General features: G+C 35.9%; 1 protein-coding gene across 1 annotated transcript in view; it reads right to left on the reverse strand.

Annotated features, from left to right (window-relative positions):
- The window catches only part of NUF2 (NUF2 component of NDC80 kinetochore complex), a 36019-nt gene extending 20393 nt beyond the window's left edge, over positions 1-15626 (reverse strand). The window contains exons 1-6 of the mRNA XM_052637929.1: positions 15504-15626; positions 13976-14050; positions 12967-13043; positions 12412-12473; positions 2280-2377; positions 1042-1115 (exon numbers count right to left, since the gene is read on the reverse strand). Of these exons, the coding sequence (XP_052493889.1) occupies positions 1042-1115; positions 2280-2377; positions 12412-12473; positions 12967-13043; positions 13976-14050; positions 15504-15626 (509 nt within the window). The remainder of the gene's footprint in view (positions 1-1041; positions 1116-2279; positions 2378-12411; positions 12474-12966; positions 13044-13975; positions 14051-15503) is intronic.
- Positions 15627-18708: the final 3082 nt, after the last annotated feature.

The following is an 18708-nucleotide window of genomic DNA, read 5'->3' on the forward strand; positions in this document are numbered from 1 at the left end:
TCTGTCTAGTTTGTCATAGCTTTCCTTCTAAGGAACAAACATCTTTTAATTTCATGGCTGCAGTCACCAACAGTGATTTTGGAGCCCAAGAAAATAAAGTCTGTCATTGCTTCCACTTTTCCCTTTCTATTTGAAATCAAGTGATGGGGTCAGATGCCATGATCTGTTTTAAATGTTGAGTTTTAAACCAGCTTTTTCACTCTCCTCTTTCACCCTCGTCAACAGGCTCTTTAGTTGTTCTTCACTTTCTGCCATTATAGTCGTATTATCTGCATATCTGAGGTTGTTGATATTTGAACACTGTGCAAACCTGCCATCTTAAATTTTATTATTGGCCTCCTACTCCCAGTCTTTTCAGTTTACTGCTGTCTCTAACTTTAATGGTGGCTCAGATGGTAAAGCATCTGCCTACAATGCGGGAGACCCAGGTTTGATCCCTGGGTCGGGAAGATCCCCCCTGGAGAAGAAAATGGGCTGTCTCTAAAGGCAATTTATGCCAGAGCAGGCTAAAAACAAAGTTTTTAACTGAAACACAAAAACCCAGAACATCAACATATTAGAAGGGATAAAAAAATCCTTTTGTTCAAAATCAATATATATAAAGCCAAGAAATTATAACCCTTGAATGATTTCTTCTCCTATCTGATCTTTAAGTCAAAACGAAACAAACCAAACAGTAAAGCTCCACTGAAGGAATAAAAAATTTAAAGAATTAACTGATCTCAAGGAAAAAAGAGAATCCTGTCAGTTACTGCTTACACATAAGATAAATACCACTAGATATAATTTAGGAGAGTTACTTAATGGCTCTAAACATGTTTGGCTAATGTGCTAACAACAAAAAAAGAAATAAAAAGAATACACTATGTGTATATTAAGAGTAAAGGAAGCACACCCTAGTTTTTCTTCAAAAAAGGTCAACTTAAATACTCTATTTAGTAAGGAAGATAAAAGAGATGAAGTAGACTGTAAATTGTAAAATACTCTTTACTTTCATTTTGCATTTTGAAATTGCATTTTATTTGTAAATTTCCTACTTACTCAAGTCTCTCCAGTTTCATTAATGCCTCCTGGTGTGCAGTATTTAACTGCTGCATTTTGTCCACAGAAGATTTCTATTAAAGCAATTTTAACAATTTAATATTAACATTTTTCAACATAATCAATGATGTGTTTAAAAAATATCTACCAGTACTTGCACACTCTACAACTTTCACCATGAGAATTAAGAAATTGAAGAAAGAATTAGGCATCTATGACAAATGAGTTAGGAATTTCTTTACTTTTTCAACATATAAATGTTGAGTTCTTATTAACACAGTTAATCATGGTGCTAGGTACCAGGAATAACTCCCAAGAAGACTACCTTGTAGTCCCTGGACTTACATAGTTCAGTCTCTTTAACGAGTCAGAAAAATAAATATAAAACTATACAACTTGTCCTAGGACTGAATATAATGACATTCAACCCAACTTGGGTAATGTCTGGGAAGCAGTATCACAGAGGGTTCACAGAAATGATAGAACTCTGAGCCATATCTTAAAAAAAATGAGCAATTAGCCAAGCAAAATTGTATGTTAGTATGTGTGGGCACACACATCTGTATGCTTTGGAGAGTATTTGATGTTTAGGTAGTATAGGCGGATCATGATTTGTACAAGGAAATATTTATCTACGTAGCTCACTTGTTTAAGTACTAATTTCTCTGGTGTTAACCACGTGCTTTTCTAATAGGATGGTACCCCAAACTGAGAGCAGATGGGAACAAATCACACAGATGACCCAAAATCTTTCCAAATTCTCTAAATTGTTGGTAAAAGGAGTTTAAAGTGATTTACTTGGTTCTTATAATGCAATGCTGAACAAGCAGATGAATAGAACAAAACACCTAATTAGGCCATTATTTAGTAAGCAAAATATAAACTTCAAATATCTCAATTATTTAAAGAACATTATCCTATCTATTAAACTCTAAAGAAAAAGAATAGAATTATCAATATTGTCTTCCCCTCCATTTCCTAATAAAGGAAAAGGAGTCTCTGGTACAAAATTTAAATAAATAACCCAGCCTCTCCCTAATGATACCAAATATAAAAGAAAATCTCATTCTAAGATAAGCTTACTAAATTTGAAATTTCATATGTATGTAATATGTAAATTTGATTCTAATGGCCATAAAAAGTTAGTTATCTGTAACAATCATTTCAAGACATATTATTGGTATATAAATGATGTTACTGAACTGGTATATGATCCCCAAAATACATTTGAATCTTACATATTGCCAAAGAAATTCCATATATGTCTCACGGCATGCTTCTCGGAAGTGAATAAAGTTGATAATGCCACTTAAAAACCGAGTTGTCCGTTTTGCCTCTAAAAATAGAAAGCAAGCCTCCTTAAATAAATCTTTGAAACAATATAAGTGAAAATTTATTTTCTCCCACCATATATTCTGCTTATAGTATACAGAAAAAAATATTTGTATGCTAATTAACCAAAGTACAGAATATCTGCTCTAACTTAATGATCACAATTATCTTAAGAAAAACCCCAAAAAACAAAACGCATTTTTGGCCATGAGAGAACAGAAACCAGATATACTATCCCATCCTAAACAAGCAGAAAAGCAGATAAAAAGTATAAAATAACAAGTTGTAGACACTGCTGCTGCTGCTAAGTTGCTTCAGTCGTGTCCAGCTCTGTGTGACCCCATAGACAGCAGCCCACCAGGCTCCCGCGATCCTGGGATTCTCCAGGCAAGAACACTGTCGTGGGTTGCCATTTCCTTCTCCAGTGCATGAAAGTGAAAAGTGAAAGTGAAGATGCTCAGTCGTGTCCGACTCTTCAAGACCCCATGGACTGCAACCCACCAGGCTCCTCCGTCCATGGGATTTTCCAGGCAAGAATACTGGAATAGGGTGCCATTGCCTTCTCAGTGTAGACACTGAACTATAAGTAATATACAATAGCAATTTTCAAGAAAGGCAAATGAGGTGAACCCTACTAATGCACTAGCCTACCACTTGAGTGAATTTTTAGGCTATATCCTGAGGGCGATCACAAACAGAACCTTGGGTATTGCTGAGACATGAAGACAGAATTTAGAGTTCGGAGAGAACAAAAAAAAATAGGATTTTTAGAGTTTAAAGAGGCCAAGGAAGCTAGAATATATAAAAACTCTATCTTCTTGACTCAGTCTTCATGAACATAATCTATAAATACATTCTGTTTGTTCAGGAAGGTTCAGAAAAGCACTAGCATTTTAAGGACAGAAAGGCGAGACCCAAATCAAACTTTTACAGTTGAAAAATAAAATATCTGAGATGAAAAATACAATAGATAGGATTAAGGGCAGATTATATCTACAGATGAAAGGATTAATGAAACTGAAAACATAGGAATAAAAGCTATCTAAAATGAAAGCCAGAGAGAAAAAACTGAATAGAGTATTTAGGAACTTAAGGACAATATCAAGCAGCATAATAAATGTTTAATTAGAGTCCTACAAAAAGGAACGGTAGAAAAAACTTTTATACAATAGCTAAATATTTTCCAAACTTGACAGAAACTATAAACATATCCAGGCTTCCCTGGTGGCTCAGATGGTAAAGAATCTGCCTGCAATGCAGGAGATGTGGGTTCAATCCGTGGGTCAGGAAGATCCCCTGGAGGAGGAAATAGCAAGCCACTCCACTGTTCTTGCCAGGATAACTCCATGGACAGAGGAGCCTGGAGGGCTACAGTCCATGAGGTCACACAGAGTTGGACACAACTGAGTGACTAACACACACACATAAACATATCCAAGGAACTATAAACATATCTAAGGAAGGGGGACAAAAATAAAATCTTTAAAGGCACATGATAATCAATTAGCTGAAAACTTGTGATAAAGAGAAAGTCTTATTAAAAACAGCCAGACATGAGGAGAATCAAGAGAGAATATCTCCAGGCTCAGTAAGCAGTTAGTTTGGATTATTAACTTTCATGAAGAAACAGCTGATCACACCTTGGACTCACATGACACAGGGAACTGGAGCTGAGGTCCCTAAAAGATGTGGGACTCTAGAAAGGCTACATCCTTAGTGAAATGGTAGATTAAGGGGAAAAAAATGCAGGGAAATGACAAAGTTAGTAGTGTTTCTGCATCGTCTCTGTGAGGAAATAATCTCCTCTGAGAACTCTAAATTGTGGACACACTGCCATAAGGATTTTTATTTTAAACTATATATTTGATCTAAGAACTATCAAAATTAGGCATTTAGATTAAAAATTGGTCTTTGACCAATGATAATCCTGAAATAACTTCCAAAAAGAAAAGATATCTCAGAAGGGATGCGGCCTCAATTCCCGAAGCCAGAGTGTCACAGGACTACTCTGTTGAAGATAAAATTAAATTTATAATCACAAATGCATGTGTGTGTGTGTGTGTGTGTGTGTGTGTGTGTGTGTGTGTCAAGTACAGGGAGGATGTACAGGAATTGTAACTATCACACAAACATCTATAATAAGGTCATGAGATGCAGCTAAAGCAAGGCTAGAGGGAAATTTATAGCATTAAACATCTATGGTAGAAAAAAAGAAAGGTCTCAATTGATGGCCTCAGCTTCTATCTTTAAAAGACTGGAGGCAAAAAAAAGAAAAGAAAACCCAAAGCAAGCATGAAAAAAGAAGGAATAGCAATGAGCACAAGAACCAATAAAACAAAAAAAAGAAATAAAATAGCTAAAAATTAGTGAGACAAAAAGCTCATTCTTTCAAAAGATCAGCAAAATTGAGAAACTTCTAGCCAGATTGATCAGGGAAAAGTAAATGAATGAAGAAACAAATTATTAATGTCAAAATGAGAGAGGGACATCACTGCTGACCCCAAAGACTGTTCAATGATACAGGAAAAATATGAGCAATGTTATGTTAATAAATCTGCCCATTTAAAGTAAATAGATAAACTCTCTGAAAAAAGGTAACCTACAAATCTCACTTAGTAGCTCTGGAAATAACCAGCATAATCCTTTATTTCTTAAAAAATTAATTAATTAATAATTCACAGAGAAAACTCCAATCTCAGTTGGATTCACTGGTGAATTCTAACAAACATTTAAGAAAGAAAGAATACAAGTTTTACATAACTATTTCTGGAAATGAAAGGGAATCTCTCTAAACTCATCCTGAAAGGCCAGCAATATCTTGATATCCAAATTTGTCACTGCAGTGGCATTACAAAAAAAAATACAGACCAACAGCTCTCATGAACATGCTCACAGAAACACAACAAAATATTAGCAAATCAAATTCAGCAATATGTTAAAAAACACTATATCATAACCAAATGGGGTTCATCCTGAATACAAAGTTGACTTAACATTCAAAAATCAAACAATGTAATCCACTAGACTGAAGAAGAGAAAGCACATGATTTTCTCATTAGATACAGAGAAGAAATTTAACAAAAGTGAACACCCACTCATGATACAAAATGCAAAGAGAAGTTACTTACCCTAATAAAGGCCATCTAAGAAAATCCTATAACTAACATACTTCCTGATAAAAGCCTAAGCGCTTTCCCCTGAAGAATAGGAATAACACAATGATGCATACTCTCAATATTTTATTCAACATTATGCTACAAGTCCTAGCCACTGCAGAAGGAAAGAATAATAAGTCAAATACATCTAGATTGGCAAGATGTAAAACTGTCTTTGTTCTCAAACAACAGGACTGCCAGTGTAGAAAACCCTAAGGAATCTATTCTAAAAATCTATTAGAAATAAGGTCAATATATAAAAATCAATTGTCTCTCTACACTAGTAATGACCAATCCATCCAAAATTTAAACTGAAAGAAATACATATTACTTTCAGATAAATTTAACAAAATGAATATGACCTGTATTCTGAAAATTATAAAACATAGTCATGAAAAATTAAAGACAACCTAAATAAATGGAGGTAAATACACTTGGATTACAAGACCTAATATTATCAAGTTGTCTCAATTATCCACCAAATGAACTATACATTCAAAGTAATCTCAGTCAAAATTCTAGGAGATTATGGAGGGTAGAGGAGCATAGAATTGACCGGCTAGTTCTAAAATTTATATGAAAATACAAAAGACCAGAATAACTAAAACAATTATGAAATAGAGAACAAAGTTGGAGAACTTAAACACTGCCTGATTTCCAGACTTACTATAAAGGTTGAAGTAATCACAGTATGGTTGGTGCAGAGACACCATATAGATCAATGGAGCAAAGAATGCAGCCAGAAATACATATAGTAACTGACTTTTTAATGCAGAATCTTTAGAGCACTTTAGGTTCACAGAAAAATTAAGCAGGAAGTAGAGTTTCCATGTATTCTATGTCCTGATATAGCCTACTCCACTATCAACATCCCCCACCTGAGTGGTACATTTGTGACAAAAGATGAACTACAATGACATGTCAATATTAGTCAAAGTTCATAGTTTACATCAGAATTCACTCTTGGAATGTACGTAGAAATCTGTACATTCTACGGATTTTGACAAAGGTATTGGCCTTTTTATTTATTTATTTATTTTTACTTTACAATATTGTATTGGTTTTGCCACACACTGCCATGAATTAGCCATGGGTATACATGTGTTCCCCATCCTGAACCCCCCTCCCACCTCCCTCCCCATCCCATCCCTCAAGTCATCCCAGTGCACCAGCCCTGAGCACCCTGTCTCATGCATCGAACCTGGACCGGCGATCTGTTTCATATATGATATTTTACATGTTTCAATGCCATTCTCCCATATCATCCCACCCTCACCCTCTCCCAGCGTCCAAAAGGCTGCTCAATACATCTGTGTCTCTTTTGCTGTCTTGCATACAAGGTTATTGTTACCTTCTTTCTAAATTCCGTATATATGACAAAGGTATAATAACACAAATATAACACTGTATAACTACAGTATTATACAGGATAGTTTCACTGCTGTAAAAAATCCTCTCTGCCCTGGCTACCCATTCTTTCTCCTCCCGCAGTCCCTGGCAAACAATGATCTTCTTACTATCTTCATAGTTTTTGCCTTTTTCAGATTGTCATAATTGTAATAGTACTGTAAATAGCATTTACAGACTGACTTCTTATACTTAGTGATACGCATCTGAGATTCCTGACGTCTTTTTATTGCTTCATAACTCATTTCTTTATAGCACTAAGTAATATTCCCCTGGCTTGATGTACTATTTCATCCATTCACCTACTGAAGGATGTCTTGCTTGCTTCTAGGTTTTGACAATTATGAATAAAGCTGCAAAAAGATGTTAACAGGTTTTTGTGTGGACATGCACTTTCTAGATGTTTGGATAAATAACAAGGCACATGAGTATTAGATCATACAGTAACAATACACTTAGCTTTGTAAGAAACTGACAACTGTCTTCCAAGGCTGCTATATACTATTTTGCATTCCCACAAGCGATAAATGAAAGTTCCTGTTGCTCCATATCCTTCCTCATCAGCATTTGGTATTGTCAGTGTTTTAGATTTCTGCCATCCTAATAGAAGTGCAGAATCAATTAGTTTTGACAAAAGTGCCAGGGTAGTTCAATGGCAAAAGGATAAGCTTTTCAATGAGTGATGCTAGAATACTTTGATAATCATATGCATAAAGGAAAAAATTAACCTTGCCCTTTGCCTCACATGATATTCAAAAATTTAGGCATTAAATAATAAAGGTGGAAACTATAATATGCTTACAGCAAAATAAAGGAGTAAAATTTAGCCAAATAAATCCTTGAGGCCAAGATTTTCTGATAGAATGCAAAAAATAGTTTTATGAATGACAAAAGAAAAAATATCAATTAGAATATTAAAAACTGAAATACATCTTGCTTTTGAAAAGACATGGTTATGAAACTGAAAAAGCAAGTAACAGACCAAGGGAAAAACCTGTATAACACATATCTGATAAACTCCTTGTTTCCAAAATATCTGAGGAAACCTTCTAACTCAATCACAAGACAAACAATTCAATTTTTAAAAACTACCTAAATGATTCAAATAGATACTTCCAAAGATATATGGATAGCAAATAAGCATATGAAAGTTTGCTCATTATTATCTAGCCATGAGGGAGATGTGAATTGAAACCATGAAACATAACTAGACAGTCTTTGCGTGCATGCGGGCTCAGTCATGTCCCACTTTTTGTGATCCATGTACTGTAGCCCACCATGCTTCTTTGTCCATGGAATTTTCCAGGCAAGAATACTGGAGTGGGTTGTCATTTCCTACTCCACGTGGTCTTCCCTGATCCAGGAATCAAACCCATGTACTGTGTCTCCTGCATTAGCAGGTGGATTCTTTACTACTGTGCCACCTGGGAAACCCAGAGACAGCCTTTAGCATGTCTAATTAAAAACCTACAGCATCGAGTACAAGAAGGTGTAGAGGAACTGAAACTACCCCACACTGCCAACGGCGATGCACCAGAGCTTAACGATACAGCCACTTAGAAGAAGAGTTTGGCAGTTTCCGAAAAGGTTAAGTGCTTACTATGTAAACCAGCATTTCTACTTTCAGTATTTATCCCATCTGAATGCACAGTTCCAAAGAATAGCCAGGAGGGTTAAGAAAGCCTTCCTCAGTGATCAAGGCAAAGAAATAGAGGAAAACAATAGAATGGGGAAGACTAGAGATCTCTTCAAGAAAATTAGAGATACCAAAGGAACATTTCATCAAAGATGGGCTCGATAAAGGACAGAAATGGTATGGACCTAACAGAAGCAGAAGATATTAAGAAGAGGTGGCAAGAATACAAAGATGAACTATACAAAAAAGATCTTCACAACCCAGATAATCACGATGGAATGATCACTCACCTAGGGCCAGACATTCTGGAATGTGAAGTCAAGTGGACCTTAGGAAGCATCACTACGAACAAAGTTAGTGGAGGTGATGGCATTCCAGTTGAGCTATTTCAAGTCCTAAACGATGATGCTGTGAAAGTGATGCACTCAATATGCCAGCAAATTTGAAAAACTCAGCAGTGGCCACAGGACTGGAAAAGGTCAGTTTTCATTCCAATCCCAAAGAAAGCTCAAACTACCGCACAATTGCACTCATCTCACACGCTAGTAAAGTAATGCTCAAAACTCTCCAAGGCAGGCTTCAGCAATACGTGAAACATGAACTTCCAGATGTTCGAGCTGGTTTTAAAAAAGGCAGAGGAACCGGAGATCAAATTGCCAACATCTGCTGGATCACTGAAAAAGCAAGAGAGTTCCAGAAAACATCTATTTCTGCTTTAGTGATTATGCCAAAGTATTTAACTGTGTGCATCACCACAAACTGTGGAAAATTCTTAAAGACATGGGAATACCAGACCACCTGAACTGCCTCTTGAGAAATCTGTACGCAAGTCAGGAGGTAACAGTTAGAAATGGAAATGGAACAACAGACTGGTTCCAAACAGAGAAAGTAGTATGTCAGAGCTGTATACTGTCATCCTGCTTATTTAACTTATATGCAGAGTATCATCATGAAAAATGCTAGGCTGGATGAAGCACAAGCTGGAATCAAGATTGATGAGAGAAATACCAATAACCTCAGATATGCAGATGACACCAACGTTATGGCAGAAAGTGAAGAAGAACTGAAGAGCCTCTTGATGAAAGTGAAAGAATAGAGTGAAAAAGTTGGGTTAAAGCTCAGCATTCAGAAAACGAAGATCATGACATCCAGTCCCATCACTTCATGGCAGATAGATGGGGAAACAGTGGAAACAATGGCTGACTTTATTTTTCTGGGCTCTAAAATCACTGCATATGGTGACTACAGCCATAAAATTAAATGATGTTTAATCCTGGGAAGAAAAGTTATGACCAACCCTAGACAACATATTAAAAAGCAGAGACATTACTTTGCCAATAAAGGTCCGTCTAGTCAAGGCTATGGTTTTTCCAGTAGTCATGTATGGATGTGAGAATTGGACTATAAAGAAAGCTGAGAGCTGAAGAACTGATGCTTTTGAACTGTGGTGTTGGAGAAGATTCTTGAGAGCCCCTTGGACTGTAAGAAGATCCAATCAGTTCATCCTAAAGGAAATCAGTCCTGAATATTCACTGGAAGGATTCATGCTGAAGCTGAAACTCCAGTACTTTGGCCACCTGAGACGAAGAACTGACTCATTTGAAAAGACACTGATGCTGGGAAAGATTGAAGGCAGGAGAAGGGGACAACAGAAGATGAGATGGTTGGATGGCATCACTGACTCGATAGACATGAGTTAGAGTAAACTCCAGGAGTTGGTGATGGACAGGGAGGCCTGGTGTGCTGCAGTCCATGGGGTCACAAAGAGTTAGACATGACTAAGTGACTGAAATGAACTGACCTGAAAACCTTTGACTGTACGGATCACAACAAACTGTGGAAAATTCTTAAAGAGATGAGAGTACCAGACCTTACCTGCCTCCTGAGAAACCTGTATGCGGGTCAAAAAGCAACCGTTAGAACCAAACATGAAATAAAAGACTGGTTCAAAATTGTGAAAGGCTGTATCTTGTTGCCCTGCTTATTTAACTTATACATAGAGTACATCATGTGAAATGCCGAGCTGGATGAAGCACAAGCTGGAATGAAGACTGCCAGGAGAAATATCAATAACCTCAGATATGCAGATGACACCACTCTTATGGCAGAAAGTGAAGAGGAACTAAAGAGTCTCTTGATGAAGGTGAAAGAGGAGAGTGAAAAGCTTCCTTAAAACTCAAAATTCAAAAACCCAAGATCATTACATCCAGTCCCATAGCTTCACGGCAAATAGATGGGGAAAGAATGGAAACAGTGACAGCCTTTATTTTCTTGAGCTCCAAAATCACTGGAGATGGTGACTGCAGCCACAAAATTAAGACACTTGCTCCTTGGAAGAAAAGTTATGACCAACCTAGATAGCATATTAAAAATTAGGAAAAAACACTTCGACAACAAAGATCTATATAGTTAAAGCTATGCTCTTCCCGGTAGTCATGTATGGATGTGAGAGTTGGACCATAAAGAAGGCTGAACGCCGAAGAATCGGTGCTTCTGATTTGTGGTGTTGGAGTAGACTCTTGAGAGTCCCTTGGACTGCAAGGAGACCAAACCATTCAATACTAAAGGAAATCAGTCCTAACTATTCATTGGAAGGACTGATGCTGAAGCTGAAGCTCCAATATTTTGGCCACCTGATGTAAAAAGTCGATTCATTAGAAAAGACCCCAGTGCTGGGAAAGATTGAAAGCAGGAAGAAAAGGGTACGACAGAAGATGAAATGGTTGGATGGCATCACTGACTCCATGGACATGAGTTTGAGCAAGCTCTGGGAGATGGTGAAGGACAGGGAAGCCTAGTGTGCTGCAGTCCATGAGGTCACAAAGAGTCAGACAAGACTGAACAACTGAACAACAGCAACCTTTATCCATAGAAATGAAAATATGTGCATACAAAGATTTGTACACTAATGTTCACAGCAACTTTATACACAATGGCCAAAACAGGAAGCAATTCAAACATCTTACCAACTGGACAATGGATAAATAAACTGTATACTTATGATAGACTGCTACTCTAAAATAAAAGAACAAAGTACTAATAAATGCAATAACATGGACAAATCTCAAAAGCACTATACTAAATTAAAGAAGCCAGACACAAAAGACTATAGACTATACGATTTCAATTATATGAGGTTCTGAAAAGTCAAAATATTACAGGGATAAAAAGTAGACTGTAAAGGGATATAAGGGAACTTTGGGGGTCATGACTGTGGTGCTGGTTATATAACTATATACTTTTACTAAGATTTATTCAGTTATGCATTTAAAATTAGTGAATTTTTATTTTGTATAATTTATATGCCAATAAACAAAAAAAGAGATCCAAAATGGGATAAAAATAAGTTTTTATATAGTACACCTAATATCTTAAAACATAAAATAACTTGATTTGTAAATACTAAAGAGTCAAATAAATTACGGGATACAAAATTAGGAGAACTTTACATTTTAATACAATACCATGACCATCATGATTATCCTGTTAAAAGGTATTTTCTTCATGGTAAAAAGTAATTATGATATTTGATAAAACTGGTATGATTAATTCATTATGCAACATCACAGCTTACATATTGTTTGTATTCATAATCTCAAACTTACAGAACATTTTCAAATATAAGGAGTTGAGAAAAACTAATCAAAAAAACAGCTTTTCTGTGACTTTACAAAGGAATAATTTCCAATAATGGGATATTAAAAAATTCATCCTTGAGAATCAAGACACACTTTCTAAATCCAAGTTCCATTAAGTCTTTTCTTTTTTTCACATTATTGATAGAAAGGTAAAATGTTAGATTAAGGCCAAACATTAAAAATTGTCTTAATTTTCACTTACTTGGATATAGAATATCAGCAATCTCAAAGTCATTCACCCGACAGATGGGCAGAAATGAGTCCCTTGAAGATAAAGAGGAGCAAGCATATTGAAAAGTATCTTTTGAATTACATACTAAGTCAAAAAGGATAAACATCTTTTTATCAAAAACATTTCTGGATATATTTCTCAGTATCATAGGACTGAGTCAGAAGTCTATAATACATAATCATATAGCACTGAAATCTACTTTTTCTGTATATTACAAAAGTATTCATGTAATACCAAGGTATAGTTATAGATTCTAATAAACAACACATACTCTTGGAAGTACTAGGACTCTAAGATGCAAAACTCTAACAATTTTAGACTCATAGTATCTTAATACATCAACTGAAAGAACTGAAGTGGGAGCAGTTAGCTGTATTGCTGGAAATGTACAATTTTGAAAATTTATGGGAGGGAGTGGAGACAAAAATGGTAGAAATTCCTTTCCAAAGAAAATCATGTCTTTAAGAAAGCCAAATGTAATGTAAATACGAATGTGGACTAAGAAAATAATGACTCTTTACTTACAAATGAATAAACAAATTGCTGACTGGTAAGAAACCTTCCATTATATGTGGATACATGACCTCAGAGTTCACTGGCATCTAAATGTAATAAATCACAAAATTCAAGTTACAAATTGATTAGACAAAATGAGAAAAATTTTCAACCTTAAGAAAGTTTAATCACAGATTAAAATCAAAATATATTAACTTACTATCATTAATTTAAACAAACAATGCAGATCCTGGCCCAAACCTGACAATGTCACTAATATTAATAATGCTCAGTTCATAGTGAGTGCTCAATGCTTTTTAAATGAATGAAAAAATAAAGGGGTAAAGGTTAGCATTTGCTAAGTATCACGTACCCTCCTAAATTTTATACACATATTCTTAACATATCCTTTCTTAATTTCTATAACAACAGTAGAACAGAGTACTAATCTTATTTTATAGACAAAGAAACTAAGCCTTAACAAGGTTTCACAGCAAATAAAAGACAAACCTTTCGATTTTCAAACAATAGATATTGAGATTCTACAGATATTGCTTTTTTGTACATCTTCAGTTGATGCCCTGATGATTTAACAGCAAAAAAAGATTAAGAAAAATAATCTTCCTACTAAAAATACCTAATTTGCTAAAAGCTCAACTGCTTTATTTCAACTGTTTTCAATCTCAGTGCATATCTCTTATCCCAATTTGGAAGTCTTTCCTGAGAAGAGAACAGTATCTGTGAAGACTTTGCTATTGCTTATTGTAGTCTCTGAAGAGGAGCCTGGAAATTTATGAATAACTGCAGGGAATCAATTACTTGTGTCATCTAGGTTTTCAGTTGTAGTTTTCATCTTAGTAAAGCTATCAATATATATCATTACTACACCTAAGATTCCTTTGTAAATGACATTAACTTTAAATAAGCCTTTGATTTTGCTAAAAATAAAGTGAAGAACCTCCTATCCTGAAAACCAATACTCAATGTGAGCAGGAGAAATGCAGCAAAAGAACATAACTTCGCTTCATCTTAAACCCACCATGTAAAAATGCTCCAGTCGAATTCCATACACGATCTGTAAAGCTCTCATGTAGATCATATGCAAGACTTCAGGCTATAACAGGAAAATAGTTTTTAACACTCTGTTGTACCACTATCACCATTACTGTCCCATACTGTAGTTAATGGATAAAAAGAAGAGTGACAACATTACTCTGTTTCCCTTGAAATATTTTTTTTTGCCACTTTATTTTTTAATTGAAGGATAATTGCTTTATAGAATTTTGCTGTTTTCTGTCAAACATCAACAAGAATCAGCCATAGGTACACCCGTGCGCCCTCCCTCCTGAGCCTCCCTCCCCATCCTACCCCTCTAGATTGTTAGAGCTCCTGTTTGAGTTCCCTGAGTCATACAGCAAATTCCTGTTGGCTATCTATTTTACATATGGTACTGTAAGTTTCCATGTTACTCTCTCCATACATCTCATCCTTAATTTTTCCATATTTTAAAACATCTTATATACTCATCAGTTTGCTCATATGTGCTAAGTCATATGTACTGGTCAATAAGATCAGTTGTTTAGGCTTATACACAGAATGATAACAAGAATATTCAAATCTAATCCAGGCAATCTATCCACATTAGGGAATGGAAGAATAGGTTAGTCTTTCAAAACATGTCATCAAACATACGACAAAAATAATGAGGGCGTTTTATTTGTTTTGTTTTGTTTTTAAAAAGAACATGGGAAACCTTGTTTGACGCCTCAGATGTTAATTAAGATGCCTTAGCTGTTTAAGGGACTACTATGATCCAGGAGGTATACATTTAATAGAATAGTATGGGATTTTTAACTTTCATCTTCTAAATCAGCAATTCCAAAACACTGGCCTATAGAACATTTTGTCATCCATATACAAACAAGTTTATTTATTCTGAGATTATTGCTTCCATTTTAAAGAATTAAAGAGTCATCAAGATCAAAAAGTTTAAGTTCTACATCATTAAACTAGGTTTTATTATGTTATCACTTCAACATGAACACAGGAAAATGGAAGGAGACTTTGGGATTTTCTGTGACACATGAATAGTTCATTTTTGCATGTAACAACTAAAAACATAAAAAAACACTATCTGTCAAAACAAGACAATTCCCTGTTGGGGCATAATGCAAGAAAATTAATCTGTAAGCTTTCTAAGAAGATTGCTTCTAAGCACTTTTTGTGATTGGAAACCACCTGGAGTAAGTTCCTTCAAGTTTTACCAATAAATGATACCCTCAGACCACTACTCCAATAATAAAAAGTTTAATATACTGTAATACATCTATGGTTTAGAAGCTTTTTTCGGAAGAAAACAACTGCATTAAAGACTTGAATTCCTAATGGGAATGCAGAAGTTGCCCCACATAAAAACAGTGTTATTTTAAAATAACTCTAGTTGACAGATTTTCTCTAGATTAAAGTTACTAGCCTATATCAAACAGTGATATACATGCCTTTCCCCACACATTACAGACCTAGTGTAGCCTGTATACTAACCACATGCAAAAAGAACCACATTTTACCTTGGGATTTGGAGAAAGATCATTCTTGGAAAGGTTTTTACCATCAGCTCCTGTTAAGATTTTGTTTCGAATATGAACCACAACTTCAGCTGCATTATATCTGGGAAAAGACAAAGTTTCCATCTTTGGAGTCTCCTGTTGCCTTGAAGGAATTAAAAACAAAGGTCAGAAACATGGCACAACCGGCAGTTCTCACCACCTGGAAGCTGACAAATATAAGGACAAAATTAACAAGCCAGGGTTGAGCCATATTTAACGTGGTGCTATCATCAAACCATCACACATCCTAGTAAGGTGACATTAAAAACAAATATATACACACATACACACACACATATATTTACACACACATATATATTCTAAAACAGCTTTTATTCTAAAGCAACACAGTCATTTTCTAATTTAACTAATATTGTTTTCTTTTTCATAGGAAAAAGGACTTAGGTTGAACAGACAGATGAGAAACTATGTTTTTTGTTTTTTTAAAGTTTAGGAGGCAGAGTTCAATAAGATCCTGAGAATTAATCTTCAAAGTAAAATATATAGGTAACACTATCAGCAGAATCTATACACAAACAACAGCAACATAGGGTAAATAAACAATAAGCTGCATTGTACTCTGATTTGACATTCTATTTAATGATATACAGTGAGATGATTAATAAGGTTTAAGATGTAAGTAGGACCAGAGAGAAAAAAAAAAAAAAAAGAGTAAGAATAGAATAGCTGTAAGTGAGTAAAAGTCATCAGTCATGTCATCATCACTCTTTGCGACACCATGGATTGTAGCCCACCAGGCTCTTCTGACCATGGAATTCTCCAGGCAAGAATACTGAAGTGGCTTGCCATTCCCTTCTCCGGGGGATCTTCCTGACCCAGGGATTGAACACAGGTCACCTGCACTGCAGGTAGATTCTTTACCGTCTGAGCCACCAGAGAAGCCCATGAATAGCTGTAACTGGCAGGAACTCAAATCACCAGAGTGAGAACTTGAAAAACAAAATAACAAAAACACTACTCCCTACAAGGTCCTTCAATAGTGAAATATTCGCACCTGTGTCCTCCTAGAGCAGTTGTTCTCACAAGTTTGGAGACACTTTTGCTTGTCTGCACTAGACTGAGGATGCTACTGGAATCTAGTGGGTAGTAGGCCCAGCAAGCTGCTAAACACCCTGAAACGTGATTGACAAATAACTTCCCAGTTCTGCTTAAACATTTGAAACATCACAGAATTCACTGTCTCAAGGCAACTTTTTGTCCACCTTAGTGTGGCTCTAATAATCAGATAACTCTTTCTCATACTATACAGAAATCAGTTTGTTATAACTCATCTTCTGGTTCTACTTCTCGTCACTGCAACTAAATAGAATTTATTAATCCTCAGTCACATGACTCCACTTTCAAAAATGTGAAGAAAGCTATCCTATCTCTCAGTCCTCTCTGATCTAAAGTAAGTATAGTTTAAGAATAGCCACTCCATTTATGACTGTTTTAGAAACTATCATTCTACTCACTTTCCTCTAAAACTACTTCATCAGAGTCTTCTTAAAATGTAATGCTCAAACTGAACATAACACTCCAGATATGGTCTGATTACGGTGGAATATCAATACAGTTGGCAATAGTCACTGCTGATCTAATGCTATTATAACACTTACTGACAAACTTGTGTGTGTGTGTGTTTGACTCCAAGTCCCAGAACTTTTTCAACATAGCCCACTTCTCCATGACTTCTTATATGACTTTGTAGTCCATAAGCCAGGACTTCTCCATGCTCTTTTTACATAACTGATTATTTGAACCTTAAGGATTTGTATTTCCTATGACTGAATTCCCCATTATTCCTCTTTCATACTATTGAATTTCATAATGCAAACATTTCCTATTATCCCAATTTCCTATTATTGAATTTCATAATTCCAGACTTTCCTTCTATCAGTTCAGTTCAGTTCAGTCGCTCAGTCGTGTCTGACTCTTTGCGACCCCATCAATCACAGCACGCCAGGCCTCCCTGTCCATCACCAACTCCCGGAGATCACACAAACTCATGTGCATCGAGTCGGTGATGCCATCCAACCATCTCATCCTCTGTCATCCCCTTCTCCTCCTGCCCCTAATCCCTCCCAGCATCAGGGTCTTTTCCAATGAGTCAATTCCACATGAGGTGGCCAAAGTATTGGAGTTTCAGCCTCACCATCAGTCCTTCCAATGAACACGCAGGACTGATCTTCAGGATAGACTGGCTGGATCTCCTTGCAGTCCAAGGGACTCTCAAGAGTCTTCTCCAACACCACAGTTCAAAAGCATCAACTCTTCGGTGCTCAGCTTTCTTCACAGTCCAACTCTTACTGTCAGAATCTTTTTGTATCCAGCTTCTGACACCTCACATGTTATATGTCCCTTTTAACATAAATATGCATTCTATATTTTCATCTAAGTCATAGATTTAAAAATCACTGCCCAAAGAAAGACTGCAGAAAAAGTCAATTTTCCAAAACAAACTATTAATATATCTGGATCAGAGATTATTCCAATATAGAAAGAGGTGCAAAAATACAATATCTTCATAATTATTATCACACATCTCTACCTTCTAAAGTCTTGTGCACTTTGCTATCAAGTTAATCTGCATAGAACAACAAATGCATCAGGTAACATCTTTACAAAAATAATTACTTGCCCTACCCATCATATCAAATTCAAATGTTTCTGCTTGGCTTTAAAAACTTCTACAGTTTAATAACCTAATCAATTTTCTGTTACAAGTTAGTCTCTTCCAGGACATTTCCCAAACTTCCAATGTTTCCCTTTGAAACCACCTCTCCTATCTAACTTCTATTTTCTTTGATAGTACAACTTCAGTTCCAATTTATTCACGAGTATGTGGAGAGGGAGGGAGAACGAATAGGGAGGAGAGGGAGAGAAAAAGACAGGTGAAGAGGCCTTCCAATCCAGTTTGAGCTCTCTGGTGAAATAAAGTATATAAATGACCTAATATGTAAAGTAGCAGGCCATTTACTGCTTATCACCTCTCGGTGTCCCATTATCTGCAACACCACAAACCAGCGCACAGTAGGTTCATTTTTCTAAAACAAACTACATCGTGAAAATCAAAAGGCCAGGGAGCTGATGCTAAACGAAGAGAAAAGAGTCCCAACCTAAAAAAAATTGTTTCCCTAAGTTATTCAGGGAAAAATGATCGCGC

Source organism: Budorcas taxicolor, chromosome 3 (assembly GCF_023091745.1).
Source record: "Budorcas taxicolor isolate Tak-1 chromosome 3, Takin1.1, whole genome shotgun sequence".
In the NCBI taxonomy this organism is placed as follows: Eukaryota; Metazoa; Chordata; class Mammalia; order Artiodactyla; family Bovidae; genus Budorcas; species Budorcas taxicolor.